Source organism: Agelaius phoeniceus, chromosome 5 (assembly GCF_051311805.1).
Source record: "Agelaius phoeniceus isolate bAgePho1 chromosome 5, bAgePho1.hap1, whole genome shotgun sequence".
NCBI classification, from domain to species: domain Eukaryota; kingdom Metazoa; phylum Chordata; class Aves; order Passeriformes; family Icteridae; genus Agelaius; species Agelaius phoeniceus.
Genome location: NC_135269.1, coordinates 33,548,611 through 33,565,787, shown reverse-complemented (window position 1 = coordinate 33,565,787; position 17,177 = coordinate 33,548,611). Strand labels below are relative to the sequence as shown.

At 38.1% G+C, this 17,177-nt stretch overlaps 1 protein-coding gene across 1 annotated transcript in view; it reads left to right on the top strand.

The window, feature by feature from the left end:
• The window catches only part of TMTC2 (transmembrane O-mannosyltransferase targeting cadherins 2), a 233,832-nt gene that overhangs the window by 159,758 nt on the left and 56,897 nt on the right, over positions 1 to 17,177 (top strand). Inside the window, exons 5-8 of the mRNA XM_054631557.2 lie at positions 648 to 733; positions 1,570 to 1,754; positions 3,368 to 3,446; positions 16,129 to 16,250. Coding sequence (XP_054487532.2) covers positions 648 to 733; positions 1,570 to 1,754; positions 3,368 to 3,446; positions 16,129 to 16,250 — 472 coding nt within the window. The remainder of the gene's footprint in view (positions 1 to 647; positions 734 to 1,569; positions 1,755 to 3,367; positions 3,447 to 16,128; positions 16,251 to 17,177) is intronic.

Below are 17,177 nucleotides of genomic sequence, written 5' to 3'. Positions count from 1 at the left end.
GTTTATTTTAAAAAGCTAAATTAAAGCCTATCTATTATGAAACTGGAAATATTCAGTATAATTTTTAATACTTCTTCAGTTAGTAAATTTGTTCAGAGTATAAAGAAGACAGGAAAAAACAGAACTATTGCAGGTGCTGAGCTGTATAGTGAATAATGTAGTGAAATTGCTCAACAAGGGGAGTCCTTAACGTAGCAATGAAGGGCTGGGTGCTTAACTGTATCATGCATTTGGAAAAGAACTGCTTATTTCAGGTCGAGACAAGATGCCTGACTAATCATTAATGACTTACAAATACCTCCACCATATTGTATCCACTTTAAAAAGTCTTGCAGGCTAACATTTTCTCGACTGAGTAAATGAATCTCCTGGCTTCCAAGAAAGCCAAAATTATTCTGTTTAACATCTGCTTTGTTAAAGCCATATGGATGCACTTGGTGTCTAGGAATTCATCTTTATACATGGAATAACTCTCACACAGAACTGTTAGTGAGTGCTTGTATCTCTGAAAGACCAGTAAGCATATTTTACTTTGTTACCCAAGTTTTGTTTTCAGTATTTGTTTTCAAGTTACTCTTTGTAGTAACCTCACACCTCACTCACTCTTTTCTTTTTCTTTTTTTTTTCCTTTTTTCCCCCTTATACAGAGGATTACTACTTCAGGAAAACAGCAGGTTTTCAGAGGCATTGCATTACTATAAACTGGCAATTGGTAGCAGACCCACACTAGCTTGTAAGTATTTTGACTCTACAAGCTTGTATAATATTGACTATAGCTTTCATAGAAAATTTTCCTCCTCTTTAATAACTCTTTCTTTTTTTTTTCAGAAGCTTTTAAGTCAGAAAGCCAAAGGTGAATTTGTGCCCTTGATAGCAAGTGTTTATTAGTAAACAACTATATTTAATGTGGTACAAGTAAGAAGCAGATGATGTATTAAAACTCTATATTAACACTCAGCAGCACTACTAGAACTTAAAATGCTTCTGATCTGGGGTGTTGAGTCAGAGATACTACTGCCCAAGTTTCAGGCTCCTGTTTTCTGTTTCTTACAGCCAGTCCCTGATATTTATATGAGTGAATAACATAAATATTTTTTCTTTCTTGCCTGGGAAAAATGGTGAATAATGTTCAGGTGTTGCCAGTAACAGATTCCAAAATTAAGTGGTGCTATTTGAGATGGCTGAGAATTTTGTACCTTCAGTATTAATCGTCTCTGTATGTATATATGCTTTTATGTATATGTGTATTTTTTGTAACACTTCAAACCGTGGTGCTATATGCTTTATACAGTCCTAAAAAGAGGAACTAAATGGAACACTCTGCCTAACCAGTGATGCCTTCCCTCCTTACTTTATAGTCACCTTCTTCTTTCCTTGTCTCTGAGCTTCTACCTTTTATATATTCACAAATGTTACATATTCACACTCACACCAATGAGTGATCTGTGTTATTCAAAAACCAAATTAGATAACCATGGGATCCCTACCAGGTACTACTTAGAATTAAAACAGTAGATAAAGCATAATAGAAGAACTCCATTTAAATATAGCATTTTTCCCTCTTCACAGCTGCTTATTTAAATACTGGTATCATCCTGATGAACCAAGGGAAGACAGAGGAAGCCAGGAGGACTTTTGTGAGGTGTTCAGAGATCCCTGATGAAAATCTGAAAGATCCTCATGCTCACAAAAGCTCTGTTACCAGCTGTCTTTATAACTTAGGAAAACTTTTTCATGAACAAGGACACTATGAGGTAAGACTCCAGATTTGTATATAATACATTTGATAAAATGTAAAACTTTGATATACAAATAATACATACTGCTTCTACTGAGACTTTCAAAATATATCACATACATGAATTGGTTGAATTTCACCAGATCAAGATTAGCATTGTCTACAGAGAATATTTGTTCTCTACAGCCACTGGTGTAATGCTATTAATTAACAGTGTGATGTTCTCACATCAGAGTCAACATTAGCAGTGCTCACATCTGATATGTGTTAGTTCATTGGTTTTGGCTTTGTACCCGTAGCTGGTATGCAAGGATAAAGCCTGATTAAACCTGATTAAAGGCCAGTCGACCTAAAGTGTAGAGGCATTATAATTCAAAACATAGTAAGTCCATCTTTAGCTGGAAAAGTGCAATTATGCTTGCATTTAGGTCTCTAAAAAAAAGACCGAGTTGAAATAATTTAACAGTGATTAAAAACATCCCACTGTGTGTTATTTTCAGATAGCTTGACCTCAGCGCTAAAGTGGGTTGGATATTTTTAATGTAACAATAAACTGCACCCAAGCCATCCCATCTCATTTACACATGCAACTGTGACTGTTGTGATTCCTCTCCATTTTCCCTGATGAACTTAACTGAAACTGGACATTCACTTGAGGTTTGACCTTTAGCAGTACTTGAAAGAAATTAATTCTCTCTTGGCATTGTCAGGCATACTTCAGAACAGGAGTTGTGAGTGGTTTTGATCCATGTAAAGTGTTCTTGACCATGACAGTTATGTCAGCTGTTTAAGATCAGGCATGCAGAAGCTGGACAGATTCCCTGTCATCTGTCTGCTGCATCCAGCTCTGTCAGATGGAGTTACTAATTGGTTAAAATACAGACAGCTAATGCATCTATACAGAGAAGAGACCAGCAGCATGTTGTCTGCACAGCTGATAGAGTGTAGAGTTGAAGTTCAATACCTGCAAGATACAAGAGCTTTCAGGAATATAAAACTTCAGATTTCTTCCTGGCTGCTTTCTTGCAGCCTTTGTAAGCTGTGACTGTTTGATGCAGAGCTAACAGACTGACCAGCCAGCATCCAAAGTGGGGAATGAATGGTAATTCAAGGAACAGCATATTTGAAAAGGGAGTCCAGTTTTGGGTTTCTTGACTTCACAGTGCATCTCATCTGTTCTGTGGAGCAGGCTTCAGTTGCAAGGGTTATGCTTTGTTATTATTTGGCAGTAGACAATGATTTCTTTATTTTTAGGTCACTTAGCATAGTTAATAATCAGAATGTCCTTTGTCTGCAGATCAATAATAGCCCATATTCTTCCCCAGCCTATTGAATTTCATGTTTATAAACTCATCAGTCATTAAGAGGTATCAAAAAAGAGTCCTTCTTAGTTTTACCTGTAAAAAAGTTACCGTGTTGGAACTAGCTTGATCTCTTGTCTATAAGCCTCACTGAATTTGGTAAAATTCAGGTAAAAAAAGGAGAAATTTTGTGCTTTCTGTGGCATTTTTGATGCTGATGTGTTTTCCCTGCATCTTTCATTTGGGGAAGGAAGATAGTTTGTTTTTACTTTATATATGAAAGGATGCTTTTTAAGTTGGTGTTTTCCCACTGTGTATTTCTTTTCAGGAGGCCCTTACAGTTTACAAAGAAGCAATACAGAAAATGCCGAGGCAGTTTGCACCACAGAGCCTATATAACATGATGGGTAAGTTAGTGCATTGTTAGTGCTTCAGAATGATATTTGAGGAGTTAGGGTGAAACAAAAGACCTTATCCAGGCAAATGGTGCTCAAATTAATGAGCTAATAAAACCCAAAAATAATTACCTTCAGTACAAACCAAACTAGGTTCAGAGCTTAAATGCCAGCAACTGCAGTGCTGGATAAGGTACAATAAATGATGAGACTGTTAGACACTGGATGCCCTTAGGAGTGTCAGTGTAGCAGTTCTACATTTAGAATGCCTGGCTTAGTGTTTTTCTTGGTCTCCAGAATCTCTCATACACTACTTTGGAGGCCCCATGTGCTCACGTGTGTATGGGTCTTAGATATTGAAATTCTTTGTAAACCAACAAGGTGTTCAAACAGACCCACAGAAACAGTTGTAGGGTTTTTTTAGGTCGTGCCAAAAACTTATTTCCAGCTGATATACTATAGTTTAGATGCCTACATCAATGAGAGAATTCTTCTTACTTTTCTTCCAGCTATTTGGATCAGCTATCTGTCCTTCAAAATTTTAGAAGTCCTTTGAGTACTGCAAAAAACTGTCAATTTATCTGTGAGGTGTTTCTTGTTTATCTGTGAGGTGTTTATTGTTTAACCTCAGTTTCTCATATTCTTCATCTCATTTTTATGTGGGATACATTAAACAGATAAAAGAAAAAAGATAATATGAATTATTACTTATAGTACTCAGATCTAAAAACAAGAGGGCTGGTTCTTATTGTTCCAAAGATGCTTGTAAGTGGAATTCTCTCTCAAAGCTCATGTGTTTCTGCTAAGCACTCTCTGTGTTTGGCCCAGTACTCTCTTGTTTGGGATCGAAAACAGTGTAAGAATCTTTACTTTGAAGTAGGTGAAAGTGGAGCGATTAAAACTATCTCTGGAAACAATTAGGATCAACAGGAAGCATATGGGGTTTGATGTGGTTCCCCCCATCAATGCCTCGTATACAAGGGAATGTGTTGGTTGATACCAATTGCTTTTACACAGTTCTTGACTACTTATTCAGGAAAGGCACCTTTGATTAGTACCTCACAATTACTAGGGCACAAAAAAAAATAAAATTGTAGTTGTAACTGATGCTGTATATTTGAAAAATGTAAATGCTAGATTAAGTAGTTCTCTTGCCACAGTGACAAAGTATCTAATGTCAGTCTAAACACTTTCTTAGCAGTTCATACAGTTCAATGGAGAGCTACTTCTTCCTGAGCACTAGGCTTTACCAGATTGGTGCCAATGGCTAAAATCCATAAATTACACAAATTGATTATTACATATACTTTTGTTCATTGCCAATCTTAGTGAAATTATTGTTTTATCAGTTTTATTTATCAGCATTTTCTGATCAATTTGGTGGTGGTATCCACAGTCACCTCTGTGTGAATTAAACCTCTGCTTACTATTGGTGTCCTATACTGACTGCTGAAATACTGCAGTGCTTCAGCAAATTCTCTGAAGTTTGACTGCCCACTTTAGTGTAGATATGTTTTTCATAATTCTGATAAAAGTGTTCCTCAGAACACAAAATTGGAACACATAAATCAGTGCTGTTTCTAGCATGTAATGCTTGTCCTATTGCAAAGCAGGCTTGTGCTACCCTTTTTCTTTTCCAATGAATAAAAGCTACCCTTAAAACCACTATGACCTATAAGTTTCTCCAGATTGTTCCTTTTTTTGGTTGTTTTTTAGGTTCAGGAGGCTTTTCTCAATTTCCTTTGTAAGCATGGTCTGTGATGTCCAAGTTCACTCTGTTCCTAGGGTTTGCATTTTTTAACTCACAAAACCACAAAGACTAGCTCAGTCCTTTGCCCAGGCTGGCTCCTGCTGTACTTCCTCCCTTCTCTCCCTAGCCCATACTCTGGCTTCTGCTTCCTTTAAGCTGCTGCCAGCACTTCATGGATGTCCTGGTGGCATAACAAGACACGGTCAACTGAGTGTACCTTAGCTCCTTGTGGAGCTCTGAGAATTTCAACTTAGCATTAACATAGCTCATATTTGTATTTTGGTTGCTGTTGTGTTGGCAGCTTTTGCAGGGAAGACAGAACTTGCTTCACAGTGGTTGCTGAAGTGTTGCTTGTAGGTTATGCTGCAAAGGCAATTCAAGAGGCTACACAAAGTTGGGCAGTGACTTGAATAGAATGCAATGCAGCTATATGAGCAGGACTCAGACTGACTTGTTCAAAGCTGTCCTGGATGTGTCTACGAAAGCCTACATGGATGCATTTAACCTCTTCTACCTGAGATGACAAGACAGAGCTAGGTAGCTATGGTTCTTTATAGTGTGGAAAGACAACTGTACCTCTGGGGAGTAATGAAGCCCTTCTGATTTAGACATCTATTTAAGATTATACACATAATCCCTGCAATCATACTTCTCCTTTAAAAAGAGCTGAGATGACTGACTTAGACTTAGTTGCTTGATTTGGGTGAGATAAATCCTAGATACCTTTTCAGTCATCTCTTCGCTTTGTGTGTGACAGGAGAACAAGGCAACTGCATCCATTATCAGGAGTGCATCCGCTTTGCAGCTCATATGGTGTCACTGAGTATCAGAGGGCTGTCTGGAGTGTTTATTTCTGTTTCCATGTTCAAGACAAAATTATAAACACATTCCCTATAACACTTTCTTTGATAAACAGCATTACATAAACTTGTCTGCCCACTTCTTGCCTTTAAAAGGGAGACTAGAGGAACTGAAATAGGCCAGTCCTGTCTTGTGCACTTGCAACTGCATAAACCTGATGAGCTGTCCCCACTCCTTGTATGCTCATTGCTGGGGAGGAAGAGGGAGAAACTGGGGAGCACTCCCCATCTGCTTGGGAAGTAGCAGAAGGAAGTTTTCTTCCCCATCTCCTTAAATGTGGAAAAAGTCTTCACAGCTTATCATGAAATCCAAGAATAGTCACAGTTTGAGGATTATCTGCTATGGTTGTTACTGTCATGACTGTATTCCGAGTCTCTGGAAATCTCTTTGCTTGGTTGAGTGGCACATATATTGCTACATATTGGCATATCATATAAAAAAACAGTGCTTCCTCTAATTTTTAATAAGTACTCATTCATGCAATTGAACATTTTTGGGAAAGTTTTTTTTCTCCTGTATGATGTACATGACCTACTTGAAAGAGAATAAACAGGAGATGAACTGTTTAAACTGAATCAGGTTTGAACTCCAGCACTCTGACTGCAGTAGCATTAACACTCCAGCAGTGCTAAGCCTTTGCACCACCTGCTTTCCCTGTTTGTGTTACACTTTTTTTCCTGTACTTGCTTCTATTGGCCCTTTGCTCTGACAGGCCCAGTGACTCATTCCTCTGGTGTGTCAGTCTTCTTGACAGACTCTCATCCTTTAAAACACTCTGTAACTTGCCTCTTAATGGGAAAAAGAAGTATTGGGGCTCAGAAGCAGGCATCCATTTGACTTTGCTTTTTTTTCATGGTACAAAAGACAGGACTGTAATACCAGGTTCAGATGTTCTAAGTTTGTGCATATGAAAAAGTTGCAGGGAAGATTTTGGTCTCCTGTTGCTGTGATTTATTTTGCCAGGTGTGCAACAACTCAGCTAAGGAAACCATATGTTTCTCTGGCTTTGTACCAAGAAACAAAACCTTTTCATTTTTTTTCCTTAGGAGAACCCAAAACAACTAAAAATTGAAACTTTAAAACTAGAATCAAAATAATTATTCAACTAGCTGTATAAGGTTGGCTTGGTATTTATTTTCTGTATACCATATTGCTTTGATGTAAATTAAAAAGTACATGCTCAGGTTACACAGATTAATTTGCTTGGCATGGCAACTTGTGCTACAAAGGCCAGAGTCCAGCTCAGCTGTATTAAATAGGTAATATATTTTGTTTAAAGTTTCAATTAAAGCCTGAGGTCAAAGTCCCTGTGGGATCTTGAACACTTTAATGCCAATATTAGGATTGCTTAAGGATCAGCCTCTGCTCTAGATGTCTTTTGCGTTTCTTGAAATCTGATATTGTGCAGTTGATTGTATTACATTGCTTTTAAAACCACACTAGCCCACCTGCTGCAGTAATTCATACTCCTGACAGTTAAGTGGTGTGAAGTGGACCATGGAGGCTTTATTTTAATACCAAACAGTAACAAGAAAGATGGTGGGGTGGCATTGTTCAGGTTTAGATTGGGAAGATACTGCCATAAAGTCAAATATCTTGGTGATACTTCATCTGCCCTTGCTAACTAACATCTCAATGTCTATTTTCAAATGCACTTCAGGTAAAGCCTTACAAAGTTTTTTTTTGAGAAATGCAAGTCACAAAAAAGCTAACATTGCAGGAGTGAATACAGTTCATGATGCACAAAGTTTCAATTTCTCCTTGGGAATCTGCTGGATTGCACATGGACAGAAAACAAATCACACACAAATGTACAGTTGAGAAAAGGGGAGCCAGATTTTACATCTGGTGCAGAGTTTTGTATCATAAGTACAAAGGCTTAGCATGCAGAGAGGCTTTCGGTGTTGATGATTATAACATAGCTATCACTTTACTTGATTATGCTTTTGGGTGGATGTGGCTGCTTCTACAAACCTGTTAATATTGTTAAGGCTCCTGTCCCATTTGCCCCTTGCTCCCATTAGATGCTTTCTTATTGAATTATTTTGAAATAGCATTTAGAACTCCAGGAAACACTTTGGTATAGTTTTACTGTGTAACACATAATTTATAAGATCCAAAGATGATTAAGCTGTGAAATACATACCCCACATCATAACTTATGCAGAGTATGGTACCTGCACTTATCTAAGCATTAGTAATCAGCATGCTTCCTATGCATCTCATGAAGTTTTACTAGTAATTTCTTACTAAGTGTACATTACAAGTCTTTTTTTTTCTTTTAAAACTAGCTTGGATGGAAAAAGGATTTTTTTCTTCCATATGTACATTTTATTACATATTCCATGGAAAGAAGAATGGTGTCCTCTCCAATGGTGATGGGAATAAAATGCTGGGCTTCCTCCTCTCCCCCTTCCCACTCTCATTCTGATACTTTAGCCCTTCCCCCTCTGAGACTTTGCAGACTGTGGTAGTTTATATCTGGTGTCCAAAGCTAAGTAGCTAAGTGCTGCATCCAGCTGGCAGCCAGGCCCTGGTGATGTTCCACAGGGCTCAGTATTAGGGCCAGTCCTGTTTAATATCTTTACTGATGATCCGGATGAGGGGATTGAGTGCACCCTCAGTAGATGACACGAAGGTGTGTTGGGGGTATTGATCTGCTGCAGAGCAGTAAGGCTTCGCAGAGGGACCTGAACAGGCTGGATTGGTAATAGCTCAAGGCCAGTTGTATGAGATTCAGTAAGGTGAATTGCTGGGTCCTGCACTTGGGTCACAACTACCACAGGCAGGGGGGAAGAATGGCTGGAAAGCAGCCCCGAGAAAAGGGACCTGGGGGTGTTGGTCAGCAACAGCTGCAAATGAGCCAATGTGTGCCCAGGCATACTGGCTTGTATCAGAAATAGAGTGGCCAGCCAGATCAGGGAGGTTATTGACTCTCTGTTCTCTGCACTGGCGAGGCCACACCTTGAATCCTCTGTCCCGTTCTGGGCCCATCACTAAAAGGAAGGCATTGAGGTGCTGGAGAATGTCCAGAGAAGGGCAGTGGAGCTGATGAACGGTCTGGAGCACAAGTCCTACAAGAAATGGCTGAGGGAGCTGGGCATATTTAGCCTGGAGAAGAGTCAGGAGAGACTTTGCTGTCTTCAGCTACCCGTTGTAGCCAGCTGGAGGTGTGTCTCTTCTGCCAGGCAACCAGCAGTACAAGAGGAAACAAGAATTAGCTGTACCAGGGGAGGCTGGACATCAGGAAGAATTTATTCACTGAAAAGGTTGTCAAGAATTGGAACAGGCTACCCGGCGAAGTGGTGGAGTCACCATCCTTGGAAGTGTTCAGGAAGTGACTGGATGTGATACTTGGTGCAATGATCTAGTTGATGTAATGTTCAGTCAAAGATTGGACTTTGATGATTGGTGTCTTTCTCAACCTAAATGATTCTGTGATTCTGTGATTCGGAGTATGAATCTTAAATCTGATTGCAGTGTCTCCTAGTTTTTTGACTTTGCTTTGAGGGAATCAAGCTGGGTATGAAGCAGTGGATTGCTGGAGATGGTAATTAATTCAATGTTTGAGAGCATGTTTGTTTGGTTTTTTTCCTCAGGTTCCCAGATTTTCTTAGTTTTAGCTCTTTGGACTATTGATATATATTTTAATGTGAAATGCTTGAGTTTTCTCAGGTAGGAATCTGAAAAAGGTGATTCTAAGGATGAAGTGCTTTTTTATTTTAAACGGCAGGGTTTAATATGAAAATAAGTGTAATTATAACATTTGCAGACCAAAAATATAGTCAAATATGGAAAATGCACTACAGGGATCCCAGTTAGGCATGATTCTAATGGAAAGTGCTTCTATTAATAAAGTTTTAAAGAAACCTAGAAATGGCATGAAAATGAAATTACCTATCTTGTGTGAGCTCCATGCCTCTATTTTTGTCAGTATACTTCTTTCACTGGAAGCCTTTGTACAGCAGGAAACAGCTGTGCAATGTCCATGCTGTTCCATGCTGCAATTGATGTTATTTTGATGTCCTTAATTTATATCTGTTTTCTACTCTAGGTATTTTCCTTCAAAAGTAGCTTAGTGGTCTAATTAAATCGGATAAGGCTTTGCTTCAGCTACTTAAGGCCTATAAGAATTTGTTCAGACAAAGTAAATGTGGATTGACTCCCATCCATCATAAAACCCTGATAAAATACAATACATTCCTTGAAATCTTGAAGGACATTATTCTGTAAAAGGAAAAAATTTGAGCTACAATATGCTTGGTCTATGCCAAACTTGATGCTCACTATGTTCACATGGTTCAGCTGTTTCAGGGAAGATGTGCATGTGCTGCATATTTATAACTAAAATTGTTAATCTGTTGCAGTAGATCTTATACATCAGTATAGTATAACATCAAACTGTGCTTCCAGATTTATTATGTTATTTTATGCACTGGTACCAAAGGGAAGAAAGAGGGAAGTCATATATCTAGAGAGGTGTATTTTTATGGTAAGCACATCTGCAGCCTTAATTTGCACAAGAAAGCTGCATGGCTGCATTATCAAAGGCACAGATTCTTTGTGGTATTGTGATAGAGAGAGACACAGACCTCCCCATCATTGTCCAATTTTTTATACTCCCAATTAAAAGAAATTATGGAAAAATTAAATTTAACTCCTGATGGAATGTATATGTTTGAGATTTTTATTTTCAAAGGGCATCTCTATCTTCCTTTGTGTTTTGCTATGTGGTGTCTTGTCCATGTCAAATTTTGTTTTCTAGATTACAGTTTTACTACCCTGAAATTGGAAGGGCAGATAATTAGCATATATAAGGATGATGCAAGGCAGATTTACCCTACATTGTCTCCTTTATGGAGATAATTTTTCAGTTGTCTTTTCAGCAATTTCTTTTGGGACCACTCGAGGGACATACTTTTTTAATCTGACAGTATGGGTACCTTACATCTGTGGAAGTACAGTGCTTTTACATCCACAGTTCTATTGAACTTTCTGATTAGTAAATCTGGCATGCTTCCTACCAGGATATGGCCTGAATTGCATCTGAAACAGAAAAATCATGAAATCAATAGATGAGATGTTAAGCTAGAACCATGTAACATACATTCATATAAATGCTACCTAATTTTGCTTTTTAACAATATGTGGTATGTGTCAGAAAATCTTGTGTCCTTTTTTAAAATTTTTTTTTTTTACAAACACATTCCATTTAATTATCAAGTAAAATATAAGCCTTTAGGGAAAATGGCTGCTAGCAAGCTAATCTTTTATTAGCATTATTATTTAATATAAATATTTAATTTTTATTATGGTGGTTATGGAGTTTTAGTTATTTTTAATTATATGTTAATTATTGTTAAGGCTATTTTAATAAAATATATTTAAATTTAATTAATATCCTGGTATGATTTTAGTGGTGAGTTTTTGGCTAGTTTATTATTTTTGTGGGATTTTGTTTGATTTTATTTTGAAGTATTATTTTTAAATTCCAAATATTCTGAGGAAGTATGGGAAAATCCTATTGGTGAATGGTAGTTTTGCAAGTAGTCTATCTTTGTGGGAAATAAAATCCACTTGAGTATAGGGATTTAATTTTGGTGGAGAAAATCTAGCTAAAAGGTATCCCGTTTCTGATTTCTTTGAAAGTATTAATAGAAATGTCCATGAACTTAGTATGCACTTCTTTAAATGGTGTTTCAGTTGCATATTAATGTTTTTCCTGCGCTACATTAGTAAATGAGAATTATAGTTAAATAATCTATGAGCTTTCTAGTAGAATAAGACAAGAAATGGGTTCATAAAACTCAGAAAATATTAACTGAACTAACCCCTGTGCAGCTGGAAACAATTTTGAAATACTGATTGGTCTCATTTTACTCCAGTCATTGATTGAATTTATTACCACCACTCATTGTGCAGGCAATGCTGCATGTCTGTGTGTTTGATTAGGGACATTTATAGCTTAAGGTTTTCACTGCCATGAATTTCTTTCTCTGTCATTGTTACCTCTGTTGAACTTTACAGATCTGACAAGATTTATTAATAAAGTGTCCATGTGTGATCTTTCAGAATTTTAGCATGAGATTTGGAAGATTTTGCAAAAGAAGTAATTGTTAAAGTAAACATAGAAATCTGCTTGCACATTTGTTTGCATATTTTCTTCCAATGGACACTCTTGTTATCTTTCTAATCCCTAAATCATTTGTGTTCCAAGTTTTTAACAATGTATGATTGTAAATATTGGCAAATATTATTTTTCTTATTTTAATCTCAGACAGGCAAATGCATCCTGAATTACAGCAATCAATCCATACATGTTTTCTCTGACATTTTGATGGAAAATTATCTCAAGTTGGCATAGGTATTATTAAATTGCATCAGCCTAATGCATAAATTTACTTCAGTGAATTAATGGTTCTGTTACGTGTTGCTTGATTCTATTTTGGTAGAGAATAGAATGATCTATAAGATCATTCCAGACCATAGAATTCTATTCTATGGTAGACCATAGCATTCTATTCTATTCTATTCTAGTGGTAGGAGCCGTTATCAATTTTCAACTTTTTCTTTTCTTCATTTACAAGATGGCATTTAAAACAGACCCCCTAACAGTGCTTCCTTCTGTAGCAATCTGTGTTCTAATTACTTATAATATAGGAATTCTTGATACCGGTTCCTCAGAAAAAAATGTTCAGCTATAGAGAATTACCTGCAAAGAGTCACAGAAGCACACAATCAGCTGAGTTGGAAGTCACCCGCAAGGATCATTAAGTCGAAGTCCTGGCCCTGCACAGCACTATCCCCAAAAGTCACACCATGTGCCTGAGAGTATTGTTCAGACTCTTCTGGAACTCTGTCAGGGTTGGTGCTGTGACCACTTTCCTGGGGAGCCTGCTCCAGTGCCCAGCCGTCCCCTGGGTGAAGAACCTTTTCCTGATATCCAACCTAAACCACCCCTGACACAGCTTCAGGCCATTCCCTCAGGTCCCATCACTGGGTACCACAGAGAAGAGATCAGTTCCTGCCCCTCCTTTTGCCCTCCAAATGAAGTCATAACTGCCATGAGGTCTCCCCTCAGTCTCCTCCTGGCTGAACAGTCCAGATGACCTCAGCAGCTCCTCATACAGCTTCCCCTCAAGGCCCTTCACCATCCTGATTGTCCTCTGTTGGGGACTCTCTCATAGGTTAAGATCTTTCTTATATCATGGCACCCAAAACTGTCCCCAGCACTCAAGGTGAGGCTGCCCCAGTGCAGAGCAGAGCAGGACAATCCCCTCCCTTTCCCAGCTGGTGATGCTGTGCCAGATGTCCCCAGGACAGGGTTGGCCCTCCTGGCTGCCAGGGCACTGCTGACTCATGTTCAACATGTCATCAGCCAGGGCCCTTTATGCAGCACTGCATTTCCAGCCTTTCACTCCCCAATCTGTCTGCACGTCCAGGGCTGCCTCATCCCAGGTGAAGAATCTGGTGCTTGTCTTTTGTCAGCTTCATATGGTTGGTGATCTCTCATCTCTCTGGTTTGTTGAGGTCTCTCTGCAGAACCTCCCTGCCTTCAGGGACTTCAACAGCTCCTCCCAGTTTTCATCTGCGAAGTTCAGGGAAATACAGTTTCTTTCTTTACAGTTTAGTATTTAGATTGACATATTGTAGCTTTGTTTCTAGTTCCCCCCCCCCCCCCCCCCCCCCGCTCAGAAATGTCCTCAAAGTTTTAAGAGTTTCGTTTGTGAAGTCGTTGAGCTCTTAAAACCTATTAAAAATTGAATTTCCATTTACTCCAAGGTTTTAAATCTCTTCTTATATCAGAATCCATCATGAAAGATAGATAAGAACCTTGGATCCATTTGATATTTGGCAGTGCGTTCAGCCTTTACTACCCAGAGATAATAGTTCCATCACTTATGGCTGCTTACATTACTCTTAAAGCATCTTGTTGTTAATTACTTGAAACTCTGCCAAGCTGTAACAGGTTGGGGTGGAATTTTCCACTTAAAGAAAAGGACAATATGGATTCCTCATTTCCTGTATGCTAATGAAGCAGGGGCCTCTGGGAGAAATAGTAAGCAATCAAGTAATTAAACATTCTACATTAAAGCATGCAGCTTGGGAGAGGAGTTGAGGGGAGCATAAAGCTTGACTTCTGGCTTCTTCCGTCCTTTCTACACTTAATGACCTTGTTTTGTGCAGATAAAGTATATTGTTGTGTCACTTACTTGTGACTGATGACATAGTGAAAAGATCACATGATGTTACTGTCACTGAATGTGATGTTCATGTTCTTTTGGGATTTCTTACCTGTTTGGACTTTTTTTTTTTAATTTAGCCTGGGATTTTTTGCGGGGAATTGTTCTGTCTTTTTGGCCCTAAACAGCAGCAGAATTACCTAAGTGCTTCTGGATATCGGATATCCAGACCAGTGCATGAGTACGAAATGCTATGTAGAACTTTGATTTAGAACAAGTAGACTTTTTTCCCGGACAGGGATGCAAGCCTCTAAATACAGCAGGCTTGTCTGAAAAAAGTCTGTTTGTTCTTAACAATCATGTTGGTTTCTCTTAACCTTGGCTCAGCATGCCTTGTGTCTCTACATCATGCTTATTTTATCTGTGATCTGAAGTTTGATCATTTTGCATGCACCATGCCCTAACTCCTGAAATTCAAAACGTGATACCACGTTTTGCCTGGTATCCTTCTCCTCTGGTGACAAAGACATAAAAAAAAATCTGACTTGGCCTTATCCAATTTTCTTTTATGAAGAAAATCTTCCATAGCCTCTGTAAATATTCAAGATAAAGAGATAAAAGTAGCTCCCATGCTATGAGTTATTTCTCCTCTTTGAGAATCTTTTTGTCCAAGTTTTGATAGTGTGGTAGTTGCCTTCAATCTTGATTAAAGAACTTTGGTTCTTCAGTCTCCCTGATACCTTCACAGTTATTAATTTCCATGTAATGCAGAACTGGAGGCTGTAACTCACCTGGAGACAGCCTTAGCTGATCTTGGGTCAGGTGTAGTCTCTTGATCCTCCAGGAGTAGCATTTGATAACCTGTGTCTTCATAAGTTTTGGAAGATACTTAGTCATTTATTAGCAATGGACCAGCTGCTGGGATGATGAAATCCTGAATCTTCAAGTGGCATTTTCAGGGTGTCATTGACCCGGGAAAGGGCACATTTATATCCAGGGTCCTTGTGAAAGAGCTGTGTAAGTGAGAGTTAATCTGAAAGCTGTTATTCTTCACCACTACATACTTGTTTCATATTGATTGTCTCCAACCTTTGAGAAATTTGTTTTCTTCTTGGATAAAGAGACTTTCTTGCTGTGTATGCAAAACTCTTTCCCAGAAACTTCATGATTACAATTATCTGTCTAACACTAATATATAATATATATAAAAACATATAACATTCCATTCATATATTGTTCTTCAACATTTCTTGCCTCAGCTTCTCATTGTAAAGGATTTCACCTTGAAAAATGTCCTGGTTCAGTCATTTTTATGTGACTTCATAAGATTAGCAATTTTAAACTAATAGATGCTATGTTTTAATTTAAAGAAGTTGTGGTAGATGACCAAATATAGCTGCATTCAGAGATTAGTTTTTTTAATGTCTTGCCCCTCCCATCAATATACTTTCAGGACTGTTTTCTTATACTACCCTAGTTTTTGGTTCTTGAGTTATTATGATTAAATGCAAACATTTATCATGTTCTCCCTGCTATTCCATGCTTTTCAATGTAGAGCGATGGAAAAGAACTAGCTTTTCTAAAGTAGATGAGGTAAGATTTCTGTTACTTTGAGACTTCTGACTAAAGCTTAGCAGGTGGTGCTCTCTCTGGAAATTCTTTTCCAACAATAGTTTTCATCTCAGCTATGCTATTTCAGCCCTAATAAGGCCTTAACTTAATCTCCTCGCTCAAGTTTCTCCAAGGTTTTTTGTGTGTGGGTGTGGTTGCAAGTGTTCAAATCACTTTGCCTTTTTCTAGATCTCTGCACATTTAAAACATAGAAAATTATGTGATAAACAAATTGTGGAAATCTTGAGAAATTTGTGGCATTCTCACTAGCATTTGCTTGATCCTGCAGGAGAAGCCTATATGAGAATGAGCCGGCTGCCTGAAGCAGAGCACTGGTATGTGGAGTCACTGCGATCCAAGAGCGACCACATCCCAGCCCACCTCACTTATGGAAAACTGCTGGCTCTGACGGTGAGTTTATCAGCACCTCCTTTCAGTAGGTTAGGTAAAGGAATGTGAAAGCTTTGTCCTGAAAATTGCTTTTTGCCTGTTTGTCACACTGTTTCAGTCATTCCTTTTAATTAAGGACTTTGACAGCATTGGGTTTGTTTGGTTTTTTTTTTTTTTTGTGAGACATTGCCTCTATTCTTGAGATAGTATCAACTCTGTGCTGGAAAAAAAACCACTGTAATGGCACAGGAACTTTGTAATGCACAGTAAGGAGTTCTCTCAATAAAGCCTTTGTAAGTTCTTTGGATGACAAGTAATGGAATTAATTCTGTGAGATATTCAGTGTTTGACTCAGGGCTGTTGGAGCAGCCTATGGTTGGGTGTCACCTATACTTTGTGAATAACATCTTGTGCTTTGAATTTGCACTTCTTTAGGAGTATCTCTTTGAGCATGTGAAAGGAAGTACTCAACTATTAAGAGCTAGTTCTAAAAAATCAGAAGAATTGAACTTCTTTATTTCTGTAAAATTTACTTAACTTTTGACTGCAGGTGTGCTTATGGCTCCAGCTAAACTAACTCCCTTTGATAGTTACAGCAAAGTGCCAGTCCCTCCTTGATGTTCACACATGTTGAAGATGAAATGGATTTCTATTTTATTAATTCAAATAATTCTGTTTTTAAACTGTCTTTCATTTGTTTTTCGTTTCTCATTTCCATTTTTCTTTCATTTTTATCTGTTCTACATTTGGTTTCCTTGTTTACCTTAGTGAGTTCATATTTGCTTCCTGTACTCTACTGATACACCTCTGCATAGTTCTTGAGTCCTTGTGCCTCAGTCTGAATATTCCTCCATTGAAAGTTCCTCAACTATTCACCTGCTGATAAACTTTCTCTATGGTCTTGACTGTGCTGTCCAGTCTTCAAGCAAAAAATGTCTTATTGTGGAA